This window comes from Candoia aspera, chromosome 4 (genome assembly GCF_035149785.1).
Source record: "Candoia aspera isolate rCanAsp1 chromosome 4, rCanAsp1.hap2, whole genome shotgun sequence".
NCBI lineage: Eukaryota > Metazoa > Chordata > Lepidosauria > Squamata > Boidae > Candoia > Candoia aspera.
In genome coordinates this window covers 113,529,241-113,550,406 of record NC_086156.1, presented here as the reverse complement: position 1 = coordinate 113,550,406, position 21,166 = coordinate 113,529,241, and the positions used below count along the sequence as shown (strand labels likewise).

The 21,166-nt window shown below is 43.6% G+C and overlaps 1 protein-coding gene across 1 annotated transcript; it reads right to left on the bottom strand.

The window, feature by feature from the left end:
- Positions 1–825: 825 nt before the first annotated feature.
- Positions 826–11,497, bottom strand: LOC134497169 (uncharacterized; the record flags this gene model as incomplete). The annotated part of the gene is made up of 5 exons (XM_063302850.1): positions 11,452–11,497; positions 11,056–11,368; positions 8,171–8,183; positions 1,255–1,300; positions 826–1,172 (listed from the first exon to the last, which is right to left on the bottom strand). Coding segments are annotated over exons 1-5 (765 nt in total), but the record flags the coding sequence as incomplete, so codon positions are not given.
- Positions 11,498–21,166: the final 9,669 nt, after the last annotated feature.

Sequence of the window (21,166 nt, the reverse complement as noted above, 5' to 3'; positions counted from 1 at the left end):
TCCTTGGTCTCCCCTAGCAAACTGCTAACCAGGTTCCACAGTGATAATGCTAAGATCAGGCCTGTATTCCAACTTGCTATGATGGAGATTCATCTGCTGCTTCTCACTCCAATGACACAAACACAGCCTTCTGTGACTGAAGGAACTTGGAGAGTTGTTCTGAGGAAGAGAAAGTTTTTGCCGGGCTTCAGACTCACTTCCTCTCACTGTGTCTCTTGCACAGTAATAGACTGCCGAGTCCTCCGGCTTCAGGCTGTTCATTTGCAGATAGACTTGGCTTTTGGAGTTGTCCCTGGAGATGGTGAAGCGTCCCTTGACTTTGTCTGAGTAGTAAGTGTTAGATGAGCCTGTAATTGTGCTGGCCACTCATTCCAGTCCTTTTCCAGGGGCCTGTCTCACCCGGTTCATCCAGGAGCTGCTGAAGTCGAACCCAGAGCCTTGGCAGGAGAGACGGAGGGACTCTCCAGGCCTCCTCACATCCCCTCCGGACTCCACCAGCTGGGCCTCTGACAGGACACCTAAAATAAAAGTTGTTCTAATGAGCTCTCCTTTATGCAAGAATTAAAATGGAAAGAATCTGAATAGGAGGGAAACAATTACCTCTGACGACTGCTAGTAAGGAAACCAAATTCAGGAGGATTAAAAAAAAGAGAAGACACTATTTCATCCTATCCAAATGGAAAACAGCTCCCAGATTGCCCAGGCCAAGATCAGCTCTTTGTTCCTCTTGGCACTCAGGCAGCTTTCTCAGCTCCCTCTCAAGTCCCCTGGGAAAATGCAGCCTTCTGGGGCTGAGCTGACTTGAGAGCGGCTCTGAGGAAGAGAGAGTTTTTGCCAGGCTTCAGACTCACTTCCTCTCACTGTGTCCCTCGCACAGTAATAGACTGCCGTGTCCTCCAGTTTAAGGCTGTTCATTTGCAGATAGAGTTGGCTTTTGGAGTTGTCCCTGGAGATGGTGAAGCGTCCCTTGACTTTGTCCAAGTAGTAAATGCTACCTGAATCATACCTTATGTATGCCACCCATTCCAGCCCTTTTCCAGGGGCCTGTCTCACCCAGCTCATCCAATAGCCCCCGAAGTTGAAACCAGAGGCTTGGCAGGAGAGACGGAGGGACTCTCCAGGCCTTCTCACATCCCCTCCAGATTCCACCAGCTGGGCCTCTGACAGGACACCTAAAATAAAAGATATTTTAATGAGCTCTCCGTTATGCAAGAATTAAAATGGAAAGAACCTGACTAGGGAAGAAACAATTACCTCTGAGGACTGCTAGGAAGGAAACCAAATTCAGCCACAGGATCATTTTTGCTCCCGTTAAAGATTAAAGGGGACTTGACAGGAAAGGATTCAGGAAGGGGCACAAACTTTGTGTTGGTGGGAGTAGCCTGAAAAGAGACACCCTGGGGCTCCTTTAAAGGGGAAATTGTGGCCCGATTTACATATCGCTCAGCATAAAAGAGCCCCTCGGGGCTTTGAGGTATAGATTTAGTTCGACACACCTTTCACACATGGGACGTAGATGAAAGGGCAGCTTTACACTGGAATAATTAAAGCTTCTGACATATGCTCCTCACTTAATGTAAGGGTTTTAAGGTGACAGAAAGAAATCAGGCCTTGAAATTTCCTCAAAAAGCCATGCTACAGTCCAGAAATAAAGAGGAAGGCACATCGGAGTTCAGGATGGTTGCTCCACAGTTGTTGCCTTGGCCATGTTCTTTGGAAGAAACCAAAATTAAGTCAATGCAGACCAAGCCATAAGGGCCAATTAATAGGCGACAGATGAATTTTACATACACATCCAAGTCTCAAAGTTGGAATATAAATCATTGGAAGCCTGTGTAATGTTTCTTATTGGTTTGGTTTTTAACTCAGTAGCCGTACTGATTACAATTATTGGGATTTTGTGGGGTTGCCATTTTTATGGTCTTCTTATCTGTTATTACCTGCCCAGAGTTAATTCATACTAAGACTCAAAAAAACCCCTCTCCTACACTTATTCCATGGACTGAGAAACGGAAATAAATGACTTTTCATTTTCCATACAATTCAGTTTGTTCTATATTTACCAAAGCACATCTGTTCTCAACTCAGATGTGGCTTCATGGTGAGGAATGTAATCTCTTGGGATGTTAAATTTCTCTGAATTGCCTTCAGTGATATCTTAGGAAGATAAGAGTAAAAGTAATGATGCCTCTGAAGTGAGACAAGGCCTGCAGACCCTTCCTTTGCTCCCCTCACCCACCCCACACATATGCAAAGCCATTCCGTGTGGCAACACTGCCCCCTGGTGGAAAACCTGAGGAGGTCAGGCATCTACTTAACTTTCCTTGGAGATTCCTGCTTTAAGAAATGGTAATTAGGGCTCAAAAGAAATGAAAGAGCTCCAGGAAAGTGAAGCTGGTCTAGGGAGTATTCAAAAACCACACCTTTGTTATATGACAGGAAATTCCTGTGATGGGTTATTCTATGAGATACTGTATTTTCCTGAGGTCGTGTATTCTTATTTTTTCTCCTAAATATCATGAAATCGTGTAAAAACGAGTTGGGAGGCACCATCTCGGTCATATAGTACAAACCATCCCTAAGTGGTGGGGAGCCAGACCCTCTCTGCAGACCTCCAAAAAAAGAGGCTGTTCTGGCCAGATTGAAGCAGGTCCCCCTCGTTCTTCCCTCGCCCTCGTTTTACGCCAGGCAGACCGGGTTGGAAGGGCATTTTGTTGGTCAAAATCTGCTCTGTACCAGTTCTGTATTCTGTTGGATAAGACAATAATTCATAAAACCTCTTGTCCTTCTTCTACGATTCATTCAGGGTGGATGACTGTGGTTTTGCTATATATGAGACTTAGAGGAAAACATAATTTTATCCTCTTTTTATTTTTCTTTTTTTCTTCAAACTGTATCCCACTTTTTTTACATAAACTCCATCTCTCCATTCACCGGACCCCTTTTGGCCATTTTCTATCCTTCAATTAAAGCAGAAGCTGTCACTGAACATACAGTCCTCAGGATAAAAGAGGCACTCAGTGCATTGACCGTCCACCTTTACTTGAAGGTATATTCCAGAAAGGAGAGGATAGGAGAGGAGAAATATCCCTTAATTTACAAATGTATTCATGGAAAATACTCACTCTCTCCATTCACATGAGATATTTCTTTGAAACTGTTTTGAAATTATGGGCCAGTTGTTCTAGCAGTCAGGACGTTGGAAGAAATAAAACGCATATTTTTTTTATATGTCAAATCATGTCACTAGGATTGGCTAGCACCGACAAAGAATTATTTAGTAGCTACTGAAGAGAAAGAGTGGGAAGTCATAGGTGATTTCAAAAGAAAAAGTATGAGGGATTTTTCTGTAAATATGCAGTGTCAATGAAACTAGACCTTTTATTCATTTATATTTCAGCTTTCATCATCACCCATCTCACTTGAAGAGCATCTCTGGACATTTTACAATAAAAGATAATATGATGTAGACTAAGCTATTGAGAATGATATTCGTAGCACATTCGTTGAAGGTCCGCATGTCGCAAACTCAAGAAATCTGTTTATAACAAACCTTTCCCCAAATGGCTGAGAAAGATAATCAATCACTTTGCCTTCTCCCAGTTGGAATGCAAGAAATGCATGAAAACTAAGGGACAATCTTCTATCATCCCTAAATTTATACATAATTTTCGAAAAAAAGATACACTATCCATACAGATAATGTGCATTTTTTTAATAGAATTTTGAGATTTTGGGCAAGTCCTTATAGCAGTCAAGACAGGAGTGTTGAATAATTCGTACCTAGGATAGAGAGCAGGGATACATTGTATTAAATATAAATCTAGCATTGCCATGTGGATGTTGTGGGGTTGAATTTCATAAATCACAGATCAAAAAGTACAAGGTGAGACCATAAGAGTTATTTCAATATATATTAACATAGAGGGAATGGGAAATGAGCATCATGTAGAAAATAATTCAACTGAGGAGAGATGGCAGTATTCAGAGAAAAAAATGGGAATGAACTGAAATGTTCATCAAGGAAGAAATATAGGTACTGAATCCCTATTTGTTCCTCTCATGAAATTTAAACTTTCTTTCTCTTATTTTTAAACTTCCTAGTATATTCTCCTGCCCCAATATTTCCTTTTTTCCTTGTCATGGTTCCATTTAATTTATGCCCAATTTGATTGCCTCAGGCTCAACAGATCAGCCCAAAGCAGCAGACCCCAAGACAACTGGAGTTTTCGTATCTCCCTATAAGGGTTGGGCAGACGTTTTCTTTTAAACAAAGAAAAAATATATATCTACAGTAGAAATGTGAAACTGCTCCAGACAGTTGCTCCTCATGGGAAGGCCACAACACAGCAGTCTCCACCAGGTTTAGTCCTCTGGGAGACGAGGGAGTAGCCATCTTTTTGCTCAAGCCACAGATGGCACCTTTGAAGGCACACTCAGTGCCCCCTAGTGTAACATTGGTGATCGTCACAGGTGGTCTAAGGGTCCAGATGCATCTGAAATAAGAGTTTGGAATTAATTATCAGAACCCTCCCCATCGAAAATGTTATTTATTTATTTATATAGTTATTTATTTATCTATCAAATTATCAGTTTAACATTATCAAGTGACTCTGGGCAGCATAGAACACAGCGTAAGAATACTTAATAAATGCCAAGGAATTATTTTAATTATTAAAAACATTTAAAACTATAGAAAACTAAAAAAAAAGGAATATTAGTCAAGGTGAGACCATAGGAGTTATTTCAATATTTTTCTCCATTTAATTTTCCTGTTGAGCAAAGAGGCTAAGCGATTCCAACCTTTCTCCCACCCGGAGGTTACTGGGAAGGACGGCAGGTGGGGAGGCAATTTTCCTGAACCACCTAGAACATGACTTTCCCTGGAACTGACTTGAAACCCCCGATCTACGTTCCTTTGCTATTCTAAGTATTATAACACGACCGCAATTAGGCTACCCTTGGCCTGACGTTTTTAGGCCTTATTTTCTGACTTCTGCCCCTTTCCTTGGTGTCAGACCACCCCACACTCTGGCAGGCCTTGCAGCATCCTGAATTTATTACTACATTTCGACTGCTAGCAGAGGACAATGGTTGTAAACGTATTTAAACTTTCAATTGCCTGTATGTGTGTGCATCCTTTCATGTCTGTGTGTCTCTGTGTGTGTACATATATGTAGTACATCTATGGATAGAGGGAGAGAGGATATATAGACACAGAAACAAAGGCACATAAAGAGGGAGAGGGGAAGATCTGCGTCTCAAGAAAGAGGAAATGAGGGTTGAACTTCAAAACCCATAAAACAATGAAGAGTTCTAATTACTGAATCAATTCTGTATTTCCTGATACTTTTTGAGAGCAGAACTTGAGAATAATTTCCCTTTGCTGTCTTTAAGGAGGATTAAAAAAAAGAAAAGAGGCTATTCAATGTATATTCTGTACTGAGATTTGCCATTTTCTTCCCATCCAAATGGAAAACAGATCCCAGAATGCCCAGGCCAAGATCAGCTCTTCCTTCCTCTTGGCACTCAGGCAGCTTTCTCAGCTCCCTCTCAAGTCTCCTGGGAAAATCCAGCCTTCTGGGGCTGAGTTGACTTGCAGAGCGGCTCTGAGGAAGGGAAGGTTTTTGCCAGGCTTCAGACTCACTTCCTCCCACTGTGTCCCTCGCACAGTAATAGACTGCCGAGTCCTCCAGTTTCAGGCTGTTCATTTGCAGGTAGACTTGGCTTTTGGAGTTGTCCCTGGAGATGGTGAAGCGTCCCTTGACTTTGTCCGAGTAGTAAATAGTACCAGAACCGTCACTTATGTATGCCACCCATTCCAGCCCCTTTCCATGGGCCTGTCTCACCCAGTTCATGCCAGAGCTGCTGAAGGTGAATCCGGAGCCTTGGCAGGAGAGACGAAGGGACTCTCCAGGCCTCCTCACGTCCCCTCCGGACTCCACCAGCTGGGCCTCTGACAGGACACCTAAAATAAAAGTTGTTTTAATGAGCTCTTCTTTATGCAAGAATTAAAATGGAAAGAACCTGAATAGGAGGGAACCAATTACCTCTGAGGATTGCTAGGAAGGAAACCAAATTCAGCCACAGGATCATTTTTGCTCCCGTTAAAGATTAGAGTGGACTTGACAGGAAAGGATTCAGGAAAGGGCACAAACTTTGTGTTATGGGTGTAGCCTGAAAAGAGACACCTGGGGCTCCTTTAAAGGGGAAATTGTGGCCTGATTTACATATTGCTCAGCATAAAAGAGCCCCTCGGGGCTTTGAGGTATGGATTTATTTCAACACACCTTTCACACATGGGCCATAGATGAAAAGGCAGCTTTACACTGGAATAATTAACGCTTCTGACAGATGCTCCTCACTTAATGTAAGGGTTTTAAGGTGACAGAAAGAAATCAGGCATTGAAATTTCCTCAAATAGCCGTGTTTCAGTCTGGAAATAAAGAGGATGGCACATCGGAGTTCAAAATGGTTGCTCCACAGTTGTCCCCTTGACCACGTTCTTTGGAAGAAACCAAAATTGCGTCAAAGCAGACCAAGCCATAAGGCCCAATTTATAAGCCACAGATCAATTTTACAAACACATCAAAGTCTCAAAGTTGGAATATAAATCATTGGAAACCTGTATAATGTTTCTTAATGGTTTGGTTTTTAACTCAGCAGCCGTACTGATTACAAACATTGTGAGGTTTTTGGGTTGCCATTTTTATGGTCTTCTTATCTGTTTTTAACTGCCCAGAGTTAATTCATACTAAGACTCAAAAAACGCCCTGTCCTACACTGATTCCATGGACTGAGAAACAGAAATAAATGACTTTTCATTTTCCAAACAATTCAGTCTGTTCTATATTTAGCAAAGCACATCTGTTCTCCACTCAGATGTGGCTTCATGGTGAGGAATGTAATCTCTTGGGATGTTAAATTTCTTTGAATTGCCTTCAGTGGTCTCTCAGGAATATGAGAGTAAAAGTAATGATGCCTCCGAAGTGAGACAAGGCCTGTAGACCCTTCCTTTGTTCTCCTCCCCCTCCCCACACATATGCAAAGCCATTCCGTGTGGCAACACTGCCCCCTGGTGGAAAACCTGAGGAGGGCAGGCATCTACTTAACTTTCCAAAGAGATTCTTGCATTAAGAAATCGTAATTAGGGCTCAAAAGAAATGAAAGAGCTCCAGGAAAGTTAAGCTGGTCTAGGGAGTAATAAAAAAATGCACTTTTGTTATATGATAGGATATTTCTTTCAATGGGTTTTTCTATGAGATACTGTATATTCCTGAGGTCATGTATTCTTATTTTTTCTCCTAAATATCATGAAATCATGTAAGAACGAGTTGGAAAGGAACATCTTGTTCATCTACTACAAACCATCCCTCACTGGTGGGGAGCCAGACCCTCCCTGCAGACCTCAAACAAAAAGAGGCTGTTCCAGCCAGATTGAAGCAGGTCCCCCTCATTCTTCCCTTGCCCTCATTTTACTCTAGGCAGACTGGGTCGGAAGGGCTTATCATTGGTCAAAACCTGCTCTATACCAGTTCTGTATCCTCTCTGAGAGGAGAATAATTCTTAGCACCTCTTGTCCTTCTTCTACCATTCATTTCCAAAAGATTTTGCTAAATATGAGACTTAGAGGCAAACATAATTTTATCCTCTTCTTATTTTTCTTTATTTATTCAAACTGTATCCCACTTTTTTAACATAAACACCATCTCTACATTCACCGGACCCCTTTGGGCCATTTCCTATCCTTCAATTAAAGCAGAAGCTGTCACTGAATATACAGTTCTCAGGATAAAAGAGGCACTCAGTGCATTGACCTTCCACCTTTCCTTGAAGGTATATTTCACACAGGAGAGGGTAGAGGAGAGGAGAGGAGAGGAGAGGAGAGGAGGGGAGGGGAGGGGAGAAGAGAGTAGTGGGGAGGAGAGTTGAGGAGAGTTGAGGAGAGGAGAGGAGTGGAGTGGAGAGGGGAGTAGAGGAGAGTTGAGGAGAGGAGAGCTGTTGCCTTAATTTACAAGTGTCTTTGGATAAAACAATCACTCTTTCTGTTAACTTTAGAGATTTCTCTGAAACTATTTTGAGGTCATGAGGAAGTCCTTATGAGAGTTGGGAAGTTCGCTACCCTGTTGCTTCCTTGACCTCTTGTTTTTGTTTGTTAGTTTTTTGGAAAAATTCCGAATATGTTAAATGGTGATCAAGCCTTGAGGAACAATTTGTGAGCCACAGTAGTTGTATCCACCCCACTCACAAATTCAGACTCAGATCACATTAGGCCTCCCCACTGTCTTGGCTGAATGAGAGAGATAAATAACTCCCTTTGTATTCAGCCAGAAAATCAGTTTCTTCTGTATGTAAGAAATCACCTGTTTCAAACTCAGACATGGCTTCATGTCTGAGGATTTAATCTCTTGAGAAGTTAAATTATCCTGAAATTCTCTGAGGGAACCCTCGAAGCCTAGTATCAGAAGATACAATCAACCTCAGAAATGACATTATATTTGTGCCCACTAGTCTTATTTCCCTGCCCAAACCATCCCTCATGGCCACCGAGTAAGGGTGCAAGTGCTGCTCCCTTGTGGAAGTGATGAGGAAGAGAGGGAGTCATCAAACTCCCCAGGAAGATTCTTCTGTTGCAGGAGGGGATGTGAAACTCAGAAAAAATGAAGGATCTCTAGGGGATTTAGAAGGTCTAGTAAGAAATCCAAAGCTGTTCTTCTCCTTCCTGATAGGAAATCCCTTTTGAAAAGTTACTCTATGACCGGTTGTATATTCTTTGGATGGGAGAATTCTTAGTTTTTCTCCTAAACTCAGAACAAGCCACTGGTGCCGTGGCCTCTTCATGACTTGACAGCTGCAACAGGGTGTAGATGGGGCTGCCCTTGAACCTTACCCAGAAGCTTCAGATGGTCCAGAATTCAGCAGCAGGCAGTGATAGGCTTGCATCTGTAGGCCTATGTACTATCTCTGCTTTGCCAGGTGCACTGGCTGCCCGTTGGATTCTGACAGCGATTCAAGGTGCTGTTCACTATCTATAGAGCCCTACGTGAAATAAAGTCTGGTTACTTGAAGAACTGTCTGTCTCCCAGAGTGTCTGCCTGGGTGATCTGATCTGGCAGGGCTACCGTGCTCACGGTTCCTTCAATGAAAGAATGCCATTGATTGGGATCCCAGCAGTGCACTTCTTGATCACCACAGCTGCCCTCTGGAACTCGGTTTCCCCTGAGATTCAAATGGCCCCCGTCCTACTGGTGTTTGAAAGGTCCCTGAAGAACTGGCTTTTCACCCAGGTCCTTGGCAAGTGTGATTGAAGCCCTTGTTCTTCTTTTTCTTTGTTCCCATCTAGGAACAAGGCTCAGAACTGTCATCTCCTCTGAGTACACCCTTTCTACTTGCTCCATATTCAGAGGGATTATTCAGACCCACAGTGCCCCCTAGTGTAAAACCATTGACGTTGAGGCAGAGGGCTTAATTCCCCAAGGAGATGTCTGTATTCTAAGAGGGGAAGAGAGGTGGGAAGAAGTTACTGAGTTCTAGAAGAGCAAAAGAGGTCCAGTAAGGGAGATGGGGATAGAATCTGGGCTCTCAATAATTAGGGCTGCGAAGGTCATTCTTGTGTTGGAGGTGGGGAGACACCTTTCCTAAACTTCCTAGTATACAACTTTCCCTTTATTGACTTGAGAACCCCTGATCTACATGCCTTTGCTATTATAAGTATTATAACACAACCTCATTTAGACTACCCTTGGCCTGATGTTTTTAATGCCTTATTTTTGAAGCCAATTAGTGGACAGCTAGGACCACTGAATTGGAGCAGAGCTTACACAGCCGAGGAGCTGTGCACAGAAAAATAATTTTATCTATGATAGCTTTAATAAGCATGTCAGAGGAACACAGGTTATTGATCTTAAACACTCAGCCCTCCCAGCATAAATAATTACATGCTTAGATAGAGTAGGTTCAAAGTAAAGTAAAGGAATATCTTACTCATTTTATTGAAGGTCCAGTTACATTTCCATTCAGAAAGGATGAAATCTTTTTTCTTCTTTTGTCATCCCTAAATTAATTCACCCTTAGCCCTATAGCTGTAAGACCTGCCTGTAGAAAGGGGAATTCCAAGCCTACCACATGGCCCCCAGAAAGATGGAGCAGCACACAGCCGTGCACATAGCGCCCAGTCTTGAAGAAGGATGAAGAGAGAAAAGTGGAATTGGGAGTGGAACAATCAGCTTCCTCTGAAACATGAAGAGTTGCATCATGGGATGGACTCAATTTACATGCTAATGCACATGCTAATGAGGCATGCTGGATTGGCCAGTACCTCCAACAATTTTCTGGCATTGGCCCCCTTCCTCGGTGTCACACCACACCAAACTATTTGAGGTCTTACAGCATCCTAATTTTATTACCTGGCTACATTGCTACTGCTAACAGGGGAATATGATTTTAAACATATTTAAACTTTCAAATACCTATATATATATCTGTTTGTGTGAGTGTGTGGGTCTGTGTATACAATTGTGTGTGTCTGTGTGTCTGTGTGTGTCTGTGTTTAGAGAGAGAGAGAGAGAGAGAGAGATTGGGAGGGAGACAGAGAAATATATACACAGAAAATCAAACAACTGTAAAGAAAGAGCCATAGGGTGGATCTGGGTCTCAAGAGAGATTAAATTAAGGTTGAACTGAAAAACCAATAAAAGAATTAAGAATTCTAATTATTGAATCCAATTTTGTATTTCTAGAGATTTCTGGAGAGCAGAACTAGTGAGCACTTTGCCTTTCACACCTTTCAGTAGTTTTTCTCTTCTTTTGCTTTGTTTAAACTATTCTTTTTTTTTTTTTTTTCTGCTCAGATTTTCCACTTTCCTCCCATCCAAATGGAAAACAGCTGCCACAATGGCCAGGCCAAGATCATATCATCGTTCCACTTGGCAGTCAGGCAGCTTTCTCAGGTCCCTCTCAAGTCCCCTGGGAAAATCCAGCCTTCTGGGGCTGAGCTGACTTGCAGAGCGGCTCTGAGGAAGAGAGAGTTTTTGCCAGGCTTCAGACTCACTTCCTCTCACTGTGTCTCCCGCACAGTAATAGACTGCTGTGTCCTCCGGCTTCAGACTGTTCATTTGCAGATAGACTTGGCTTTTGGAGTTGTCCCTGGAGATGGTGAAGCGTCCCTTGACTTTGGCAGAGTAGTGAGTACCAGAATTTGGCCATATGAGTGCCACCCATTCGAGTCCTTTTCCTGGAGCCTGTCTCACCCAACTCATCCAATGGCTGCTGAAGTCGAAGCCAGAGGCTTGGCAGGAGAGGCGGAGGGACTCTCCAGGCTTTCTCACGTCCCCTCCAGACTCCACCAACTGGACCTCAGACTGGACACCTACAAAGAAATGTGTTTTGGTGAAACCTCCTATATACAAAAACAGCAAATTGAAGTAAATTCTATAGAGAAGTCAGAATTACCTCTGAGGACTACTACTAAGGACACCAGGTTTAGCCACAGGATCATTTTTGCCCCCACTAATGAACAAAGGGGAAATACAGGACAGGATTCAGGAAAGGGCGCAACCTTTGTGTTGGTGGGGGTAGCATGAAGGGGAAACCATGGGGCTCCTTTAAAGGGGAAATGGTGTCCTGATTTACATATCGCTCGGGATAAAAGAGCCCCTCAGGGCATTGGGGTGTGATTTCTTTGCACACAGCTTTCACAAATGAATTTGAATGGATGGAAACATCTCAGAACAATCAAGCAAGACTTTTTTATTGTTATTATCAGTACATACAAAAAAGGAGAGAATTAGATGAGAATAAGTAAAGCAAGATCTGATTAAATCTCATTAGTTGGGGAAAGTGTTTCAAGACGAGAAAAATAAACCATGTGCTGAAAATCATTTAAACAGCCCTGTTAGAGACTGAACAGGAAAAGAAGGCCACATCTGAGTCCAGGATCTTTGCTCCACAGTTCTTCCCTTGACCATGTTCTTTGAAGAAACCCAAAACAACGGAATGTAGACCAAGCCATAAGGCACAATTTGCGAGGCAGTGTGGAATTGCACTTATCAGTCCAAGTTGCAAAATCAGAATCAAAGAAATCACAGTGAAATTAGCAATAGCTGGACCCTGTGGAGTCTTTTTTGTTCTATTAGCTTGGTTTTCACTCAGCAGTTGGATGGATTTTAGATACTGGGGGTGGTGATGGTGGTGACTAGTTTTTATGGTGATTTCATTGGCTGCTAGCTGCCAAGGTTGATTCTGCAAGATGGGCAGCCATAAAAATCGAAATAATAATAATGGCAAGTACCACATTAATATTAACCTGACCAAATACCCTCTCTTTGTGAGTGAGACACAGAAATACATCTCTGTTTTCCAAAGAATTCTGTTTGCTCATTATTTAGCAGCACCCATCTGTTGTCAACTCAGACATGGCCACAGTGAAGACTGTGGCTTCTTGAGATGTGGCTTTTCTTTTTCAGTGATCTCTTAGGAAAGTGAGAGTAAATATAAACTGTCCTCCAAAATGAGACAAAGTCTGCAGACAATTGCTTTATTCCTCTGCCCCACCCCCACCCCACACATAGGGAAAGCGATTCAGTGTGACAACACTGCCCCCTGCTGTAAAATGGGAGGAGGGGAGACATCTACTTAATTTTCCAAGGAGATTCTTGCCTTCAAAAATAGGAATTATGGCTAAGAAGAAATGAAGGATCTCCAGGAGATCTAAGCAGGTTTAGGGAGAAATCCGAAGCTGATCTTCCATTATATTATAGGAAATTGCTTTCGATGGGTTACTTTCTGCGAGATTGTATTTTCTCGAAATGGGGGGGGGGTCTTCTCTTTTCTCTTAAATCTCATAAATTCATAGAATGAATTGGTTAGGAAAAACCTTCTAGGTCATCTCATAGAAACCGTCCTTAAGAGGTGGCCATCCAGGTCCTGTCTGCAGACCTGCCACCAAAAGAGACTGCTCTACCCACACTGAGCCAAGCTTGACCTGTCCCTCCCTCATCCAAGGTTCCCTCTAGGCACACAGGACGGCAGGATTGATCATCTGTCAAAATCTGGTCTGTACTAGTTTTGAGTCTCTGTTGAGAGCAGAATAATTCTTATGGTCCCTGCTGTTGAGAAATTCTATAGAGCTGAGAAGTGTGAAACAGTGAGGGAAGCAGGGATTTCATCCTTAATCTGTATGGAGCAGAGAATTTTGCTCAGTAGAGATGACCACAAATCATGGATTCCTGGATAATGTAGTTAGAATGAACCCTCCATAAAAGTTTGTTTGAAACTGTAGGAGTTCTTCGAAAATTCCTTTTCCATGGCTTTCATTTTAAATATTTCCTTGGATGGGACCCTTTTAATTCAGGCAGATTTTGTGCGCCTCTTCCATATATCACCAAGGGGTTGCTCCAATACGGGCAAGAGAGAAGTCATGGAGAGGCTGAGCAATTTAGCCTGCTGGAGAAAAATGAGCAAAGGACCACCACTCTTTTCATCGCAATTGTTTAGTATAATCTCTATTTTATTCTCATGGAAGCAGCTGGAGAAGTAGGCAAGTTCAAAGGGACAACCACAGGTATTATTTCAGTGATCGTCAGATACGGTATTGTGTGCAAGAGCTCCCAATACCAGGTACCATTACCAGTCTTTTCCAATTGTAGAGGCAGAGGTTCCCTTCGTCTTCAATTCAAGAAGAGAATATCTTGTCAGGCTTCCGATTTCCTCCAGCAATCCAGAGGTTTGGCCGGAGAGATGGAGGGACTCTCCAGGCCTCCTCACGTCCCCTCCAGACTCCACCAACCGGCCGTCTGACTGGACACCTACAAAGAAAGGTGTTTTGGTGAAATCTCCCGTGTACAAGCAGAACACATGGAAAGAACCAGAATAGGGAGGATACAATTACCTCTGAGGACTGCTAGGAAGGACACCAAGTTCAGCCACAGGATCATTTTTGCTCCCTCTAAGGAATGGGGGGAACTGATAAGAAAGGATTTGGGAAAGAGCAGAAACTTTGTGCTGGTGGGTGTAGCCTGAAAAGGAAGCCATGGGGCTCCTTTAAAGGCGAAATTGTGCCTTGATTTGCATGTCGCTGGGAATAAACGAGCCTCTCAGGGCTTTGCCGTAAATATGTCTTTGCACACAACATTTCAAATAAACTTCCAGATTAAAAAAAAAAATCAAGACAGTCATGGATTATTATTATTGTTTTTTTTTTAATATTACTATTAAAAAATTCAGAGTAAGTAAAGCAAGGTTTGATAATACCTGTGCAGTTCCGGAAAGTGTTTATATATAAGAGGAGGAAAACATCCACTGAAAATTATTTAAACAGCCACGTGAGAGACCGAACATGAAAAGGATGGCACATCTGAGATCATCATGTTTGCTCCCCAGCGGTTCCCTCAGCCACGTTCTTTGACGAAACGCAAAACAACTAATGCAGACCAAGCCTTAAGGCACCATCATAAGCCACATTTGATTTGCACTTAGATGTCCAAGTCACAAAATCAGAATCAAATCACAGCCAAGGGAGAAATAGCTGGACATTGTGCGGTCTTTTTTTGTTTAGTACATTGGTTTTTAATTTGGCAGTTGTGTGGATTTTATATATTGATTTTTTGGATGGCAATTTTGTATGATGATTTTAAGAGCTGCTCGTTGCCCAGAGTTGTTTCCACAGGATGGGAAGCCATACAAACTGAAATAATAATTCTAATTATCTCATGCTACTTCTGTTAATTTTAATGCTACCATGTCCACTCTCTCTGTAACCAGAGAAATACGAATATCGTACTTATAGTCTCCAAAAATTCATTTTGCTCTACATTTAGCAAAGCACATCTGCTGTGGAAAGGAGTATTGTCGACATGGCTTCATGGTGAGGGTTGGTTATTTATTTATTTAGTTCTCAAATTTCTCACCGACCATCTCCTCCGACCGGAGGGACTCTGGGCTGTTTCTAATACAGAACAATAAGTATACAATAGAATTCTAATAAATATACAATAAAATTCTAATAAAATCCCACTAAAAATAAAACTAAAATTACAACAATTTATTAACTACCCCACCTCGTGAAATCCAGATGGCTGTGATCTCCTTCAGTCATTATGTAGGAAGGGCCCTTCAAGGCACTAGCCAACCCCAAGTATGTTCATTCTCCTCCCTGCCCAAGCCTGGTGGCAGAGCCAGGTCTCCAACTTCCTCCGGAAGGCCAGGCGCGATGGGGCTAATCTCACCTCCGGGGGCAAGATGTTCCAAAGGGCGGGCGCTACTGCCCAGAAGGCCCACCTCCTGGACCCTGCCAGATGGAATTCTCTTGTCGATGGGGGCCGTAGCATGCCCTCTCTGCATGATCGGGTGGGACGGGCTGATGAAGTCGGGAAGAGGCGGTCCCTCAGCTAACCTGTTCTTGAGGGTATATACGTATATGTATATGTGTATTCATGAATATTTATAGGTTCTGGATTTTGTAGTGTTTAGAACTCCACCCTTTAATGTGGAAGACTGGGGTTCGAATCCCAGCTGGTACCTACCTTAGCAGGAGGGGTGCTTGGGCAGAGAGACCCTCATGTTTCCACCGCCTACCTCAGAGTTGAGAGTGACCGGAACTAAGAGAGGGTGGCTCGGGCGTTGCCCAGATTGACCAGGTCCTCATCAGAGGTTGGGGAAGCAGGACAGTCCGACAATAAGTTCTACTGGGAGAAACCATAGATGGGTGAGACCAGAGAATCTGGAGTGGATGGAATGCCACTACAGCAGAGGAGATAATGAGAGGGGATATATGAAAGGGCTGAGTGAACGTCCTTCGTGATGGGATTCCTGGAAGCTTGGTATGCAAGACAGACATCCATAGGCACCTAGAGATGAAGGTCATTTGCACACCATTTAAGAGAGGCAAGAAAAAAGCTAGAAAGGAAGAAACAGAGCAGAATACCTCCAGCCAGCAATCAACACCCAAATAAGCAGGGATTACCACCAAGATTAACACCAGACAAGCTTTCAAGCAGGAAAGGATCCCCTAATCAATCAAGGAACTGGCAACTCAGAAGAACAACCAGGCAGCAAACTGTTCCATCAAGGAACTACCCGGGGGGAAACTGCACCCCACCAACACTGACAGGGCAACCTACTGTGTCTCAGAAAAGAGCGAGCCCCACTCCCTTCGAGCACTGAAGGTGTTGCCTAGTCAGGTAAGGAAATGCCTGCAAGGAAACAGCCAAGTTCAGGGAAGACGAAGGACTCCACAGTTCAGCCCTGAGCTACCGATATTCTCTTCCACTGGTACTCATCAACCCTCGCTGGAGATTGTTCTCAAGCACTCCATGCTGCCCTGCTGAGTTGGCTTTTGGAATTGGCCCTGGAGATGGTGAAGTGTCCCTTCCCTTTGTCGAAGGAGCAGGTTCCTCTCTCCCCCACAGCCCATTCCAGCCCCTTTTTATGACACTGTCGGACCCAGTGAATGTCATTTTTTGAATAAAAAAAGGAATGACCTGCACGAAAGAACTTTGAGAAGGTTTGGTAAGCTAGAGACACTCAATGTGGACTTAACTGCGGAACAAGTATGCAGATTAGGAGTTCAGACTAACGAACCTAAATGCATCATCCAGGTCTCAAAGCTGAAATCCCAGAAAACATATTGGAAACCTTTGCAGAGCCCCTTATTAATTGGGGGTTTAGCTCAGCAGTTGCATCGATTTCACACATTGGGCGTGTTTTTGACTGTAACAGGGACCTGGGGTGTAACTCCAAAACATCTGGAACACTGCTTGAAGACCATCGGCCTTGACAAAATCACCACCAGTCAATTGCAAAAGGCAGCTTTCCTTGGAACAGCTTCCATCCTACAACAATATCTTTAATATTATTAAAATAAAGCATCTGCCCATCCCAGGTCCTTCGGAATGAGTTGATAAGAGGCCAAGATTGCCACCCATTCTAAATATCTGGCTGACCATGAGAAGAACCTTAACAATAGTCTGATTATGACCTATTTATCCCCGATGGCAATCTAACCAAATGATATAACTAGAGTCAAAGTAGTGTGGGCTGGGGAATCACACTAATGGGCTCATCGCACCTCCAGATTAAGTAGAAATGAAAGTAGATTGAATAAAAATGAAGGACCTGCATGAAAGAACTTTGAGAAGTTCTTGCCACGCAGAGACGATCAAAGAGTATTGAACTGTGGAACAAGAAAACAGATTAGGAGTTCTGACTAACGAATCTAAATGCATCATCCAGTACATGCCATAACTGCCGAAGGGAAAACCAGAAGCTTGCCTGGAGAGATGCCGGGACTCTCCAGGCCTTCTAACATTCCCTCCAGACTCTAGCAGTGGCATCTCAGATGGGACAGCTGGAGAAAAAGGAGATTTTGTGAGCTCTCCAGCAAAGAGGGAGAAGGAGAAGAGAGTTACATAGTCCTCCTGTGCTGGAAAAAAGTACACTTTAGAAAGGGATCCTAAGATGTGCATTGCCAGCACTTGCTCTCTGAGGTTAAAACCCTCTTCCACTCATTGAACTCACAGATGCATGCACCTAACCTCATGATATGGCTACCAATAATCCTCTAGAGAGAAGCAAGGCTCAAAAGAGTATTTCCCAAATTGAGGCTGAGTTGGCGGATATACAGGATTGCAACAGGAGAAATAAATGAAGGATTAAAGGTATGTCAGAGAAAACTTGACACCCAGTGTGACTCCTTCTCTCATCATTAAAAGAAAGGACAAGCTGCATTGTTTGCAGTGGCTTCAAGGCCGGTCCAAAAGCAGATGTGGACATATAGGGCTGCTAATGTCAGAGGGAGAGAGAGAGATGTCCTAAAAAGAGCAGGCCATGGAAATAGGTTGAGTGACAGGTATTCTGATGAACAGTTCTGCATACAGGGATCTAATTAATCGAGGGGAGTAGCTGTTCTTCCCAACGCTGGCTTATATTGCAGGGGTCAAAGAGGCTAAGTAATAGGAAAGGGGGATACATGTTTCCAGAAGGGAAACTGCATCCCCCAGGAGAGGTAAGAAAAGGAAATGGACAAACTCCATGAGTAAGTCTGTGAACTGTGCCTGGGAAGGGTTTTGGCAGCCATTTGACTGAAAGGCCAAAAAAGCAGTTTCTGGAATGACAGCAGGAAGCAGAACCCTGAAGTTTGAAAGAAATTAATATGGGGTTCTGAAGAATTGTGTGTGCTGAAATGAGAGGGGGGTTCAGGAAAGAGTGGACTGAGGAAACATCAGCCTGGATGGAGTCCGAAATTGAGGTGAGGGACTGATTATATGGACATAAAGAGAAGAGGCTGGTTCTTCCAGAAATAAGGAATTAAGGGTGAACTGCAAAATGAAGGCATGAAGGAAGAAACCTAATTAATGACGCTGTATTTTTGTTTTCAGAGACGTTTGCAGAGCTGTTGGGTGAAATGAGCAGTTTTGATTGGCTTCCGATTCGCTTCCTCTCACTGTGTTAGCTGGGCAGTAATAGACTGCCATGTCCTTTGGTTTGAGGTGGTTCATTTGCAGGTACGGCTGGTTCTTGGCATTGTCCCTGGCGACGGTGAAGCATCCCTTCACTTCATCTAGTAGAACTTTCCACTGGGATCAGTATAAATGAATGCCACCCATTCCAGCCCTTTTCCAGGAGCCTGTCTCACCCAGCCCATGTGGCAGCTGCTGAAGGTGAAGCCAGCGGCCTGGCAGGAGAGACAAAGGGACGCTCCAGGTCTCCTTACGCCCCCTCCAGACTCCACCAACTGGACCTGAGATTGGACACCTAAAAAGAAAGATAGCTTAATAAGGCCTCCTGCAGGTAAACACAAAACAAGGAGGAAAAACCCCTCTGTCTGGAGGGGAAAATAATACCTCTGAGGATTGCTAATAACCACATGAGGTTTAGCCAGGGTGTCATTTTTGCTTGCTCTAAAGATTGGAGGATTCCTACTGATGGGAAAACATTCAGACAAGCACTCAAACTTCCTGTTCTTGGGTGTAGCAGGAGAGCAGGATGATAAGGCTGCTTTGAACAGGAAGCTGTCACTGAACTTACATAGCCCTCAGGATAAAAGAGCAAAGGGCTGCTTTGAAATTCTAGAGCTCCTTCAACTGATATTTCAGACATGGTCTTCGAATGCTGAACAAGGCCCAACACCAGTCAAGGCAGATTTTTTTCTTCTTCTTTAGGAAATATATGAAGCAGCAGGTTAATCTTATAGGAAGTAAAACCATGTCTTGCCACATTAGATATCATACAACATCTGGACCCTCCTAAATCATCTGGACCCTTGGACTTCGCTTCACTGCTTACACGGCCTTGGCCAACTGTTTGGTTCCTTCACGAGTTCCTCAGGAAAGTTTGCGACTGCCTCCCTCGTATATTGTGTTGAGTGGCCTGGGACAGGACACACGGGGCCATCTCCATGAGTCTTCGCCACCCACCACGAGAATCATCAGCCTCAGAACTGGAGGAATTCCTGGTTTCAGTGACCTGCCCCTCCCACCATGGGCAATGGGATTCTGTGGGATGGCGCTGCCCCTGGTGGCAGGATGAGCAGAAGCAGGCCCGGCTCTCCAGGGAGATGCTTGTCTTGCCAAGAGGAAGCGGGTCTGGGATGGCCGGGCTCTGCTCCAGGAAATCGAAGCAGGCCTAGTGGGAAGAAGACAATAGAATAGGAAGGACAAGAGACCTCTTCCAGAAAATTAGAAACATTGGAGGCAAATTCCAGGCAAAAATGGGCATGATCAAAAACAAAGATGGCAAGGACCTAACAGAAGAAGAAGAGATCAAGAAAAGGTGGCAAGAATATACAGAAGACCTGTATAGGAAGGATAACAATATCGGGGATAGCTTTGATGGTGTGGTCAGTGAGCTAGAGCCAGACATCCTGAAGAGTGAGGTTGAGTGGGCCTTAAAAAGAATTGCTAATAACAAGGCAGCAGGAGACGACGACATCCCAGCTGAACTGTTCAAAATCTTGCAAGATGATGCTGTCAAGGTAATGCATGCTATATGCCAGCAAATTTGGAAAACACAAGAATGGCCATCAGACTGGAAAAAATCAACTTATATCCCCATACCAAAAAAGGGAAACACGAAAGAATGTTCAAACTATCGAACAGTGGCACTCATTTCACATGCCAGTAAGGTAATGCTCAAGATCCTGCAAGGGAGACTTCAGCAATTCATGGAGCGAGAATTGCCAGATGCACAATCTGGGTTTAGAAAAGGCAGAGGAACTAGAGACCAAATTGCCAATATCCGCTGGATAATGGAAAAAGCCAGGGGGTTTCAGAAGAACATCTATTTCTGTTTTATTGACTATTCTAAAGCCTTTGACTGTGTGGACCATAACAAATTGTGGCAAGTACTTAGCGGTATGGGGATACCAAGTCATCTTGTATGCCTCCTGAAGAATCTGTATAACGACCAAATAGCAACAGTAAGAACAGACCACGGAACAACGGACTGGTTTAAGATTGGGAAAGGAGTACGGCAGGGCTGTATACTCTCACCCTACCTATTCAACTTGTACGCAGAACACATCATGCGACAAGCTGGCCTTGAGGAATCCAAGGCTGGAGTTAAAATCTCTGGAAGAAACATTAACAATCTCAGATATGCAGATGATACCACTTTGATGGCTGAAAGTGAAGAGGAACTGAGGAGCCTTATGATGAAGGTGAAAGAAGGAAGTGCAAAAGCTGGCTTGCAGCTAAACCTCAAAAAAACCAAGAGTATGGCAACCCGCTTGATTGATAACTGGCAAATAGAGGGAGAAAATGTAGAAGCAGTGAAAGACTTTGTATTCCTAGGTGCAAAGATTACTGCAGATGCTGACTGCAGTCAGGAAATCAGAAGACGCTTAATCCTTGGGAGAAGAGCAATGACAAATCTCGATAAAATAGTTAAGAGCAGAGACATCACACTGACAACAAAGGCCCGCATAGTTAAAGCAATGGTGTTCTCCGTAGTAACATATGGCTGCGAGAGCTGGACCATAAGGAAGGCTGAGCGAAGGAAGATCGATGCTTTTGAACTGTGGTGTTGGAGGAAAATTCTGAGAGTGCCTTGGACTGCAAGAAGATGAAACCAGTCCATCCTCCAGGAAATAAAGCCAGACTGCTCACTTGAGGGAATGATATTAAAGGCAAAACTGAAATACTTTGGCCACATAATGAGAAGACAGGACACC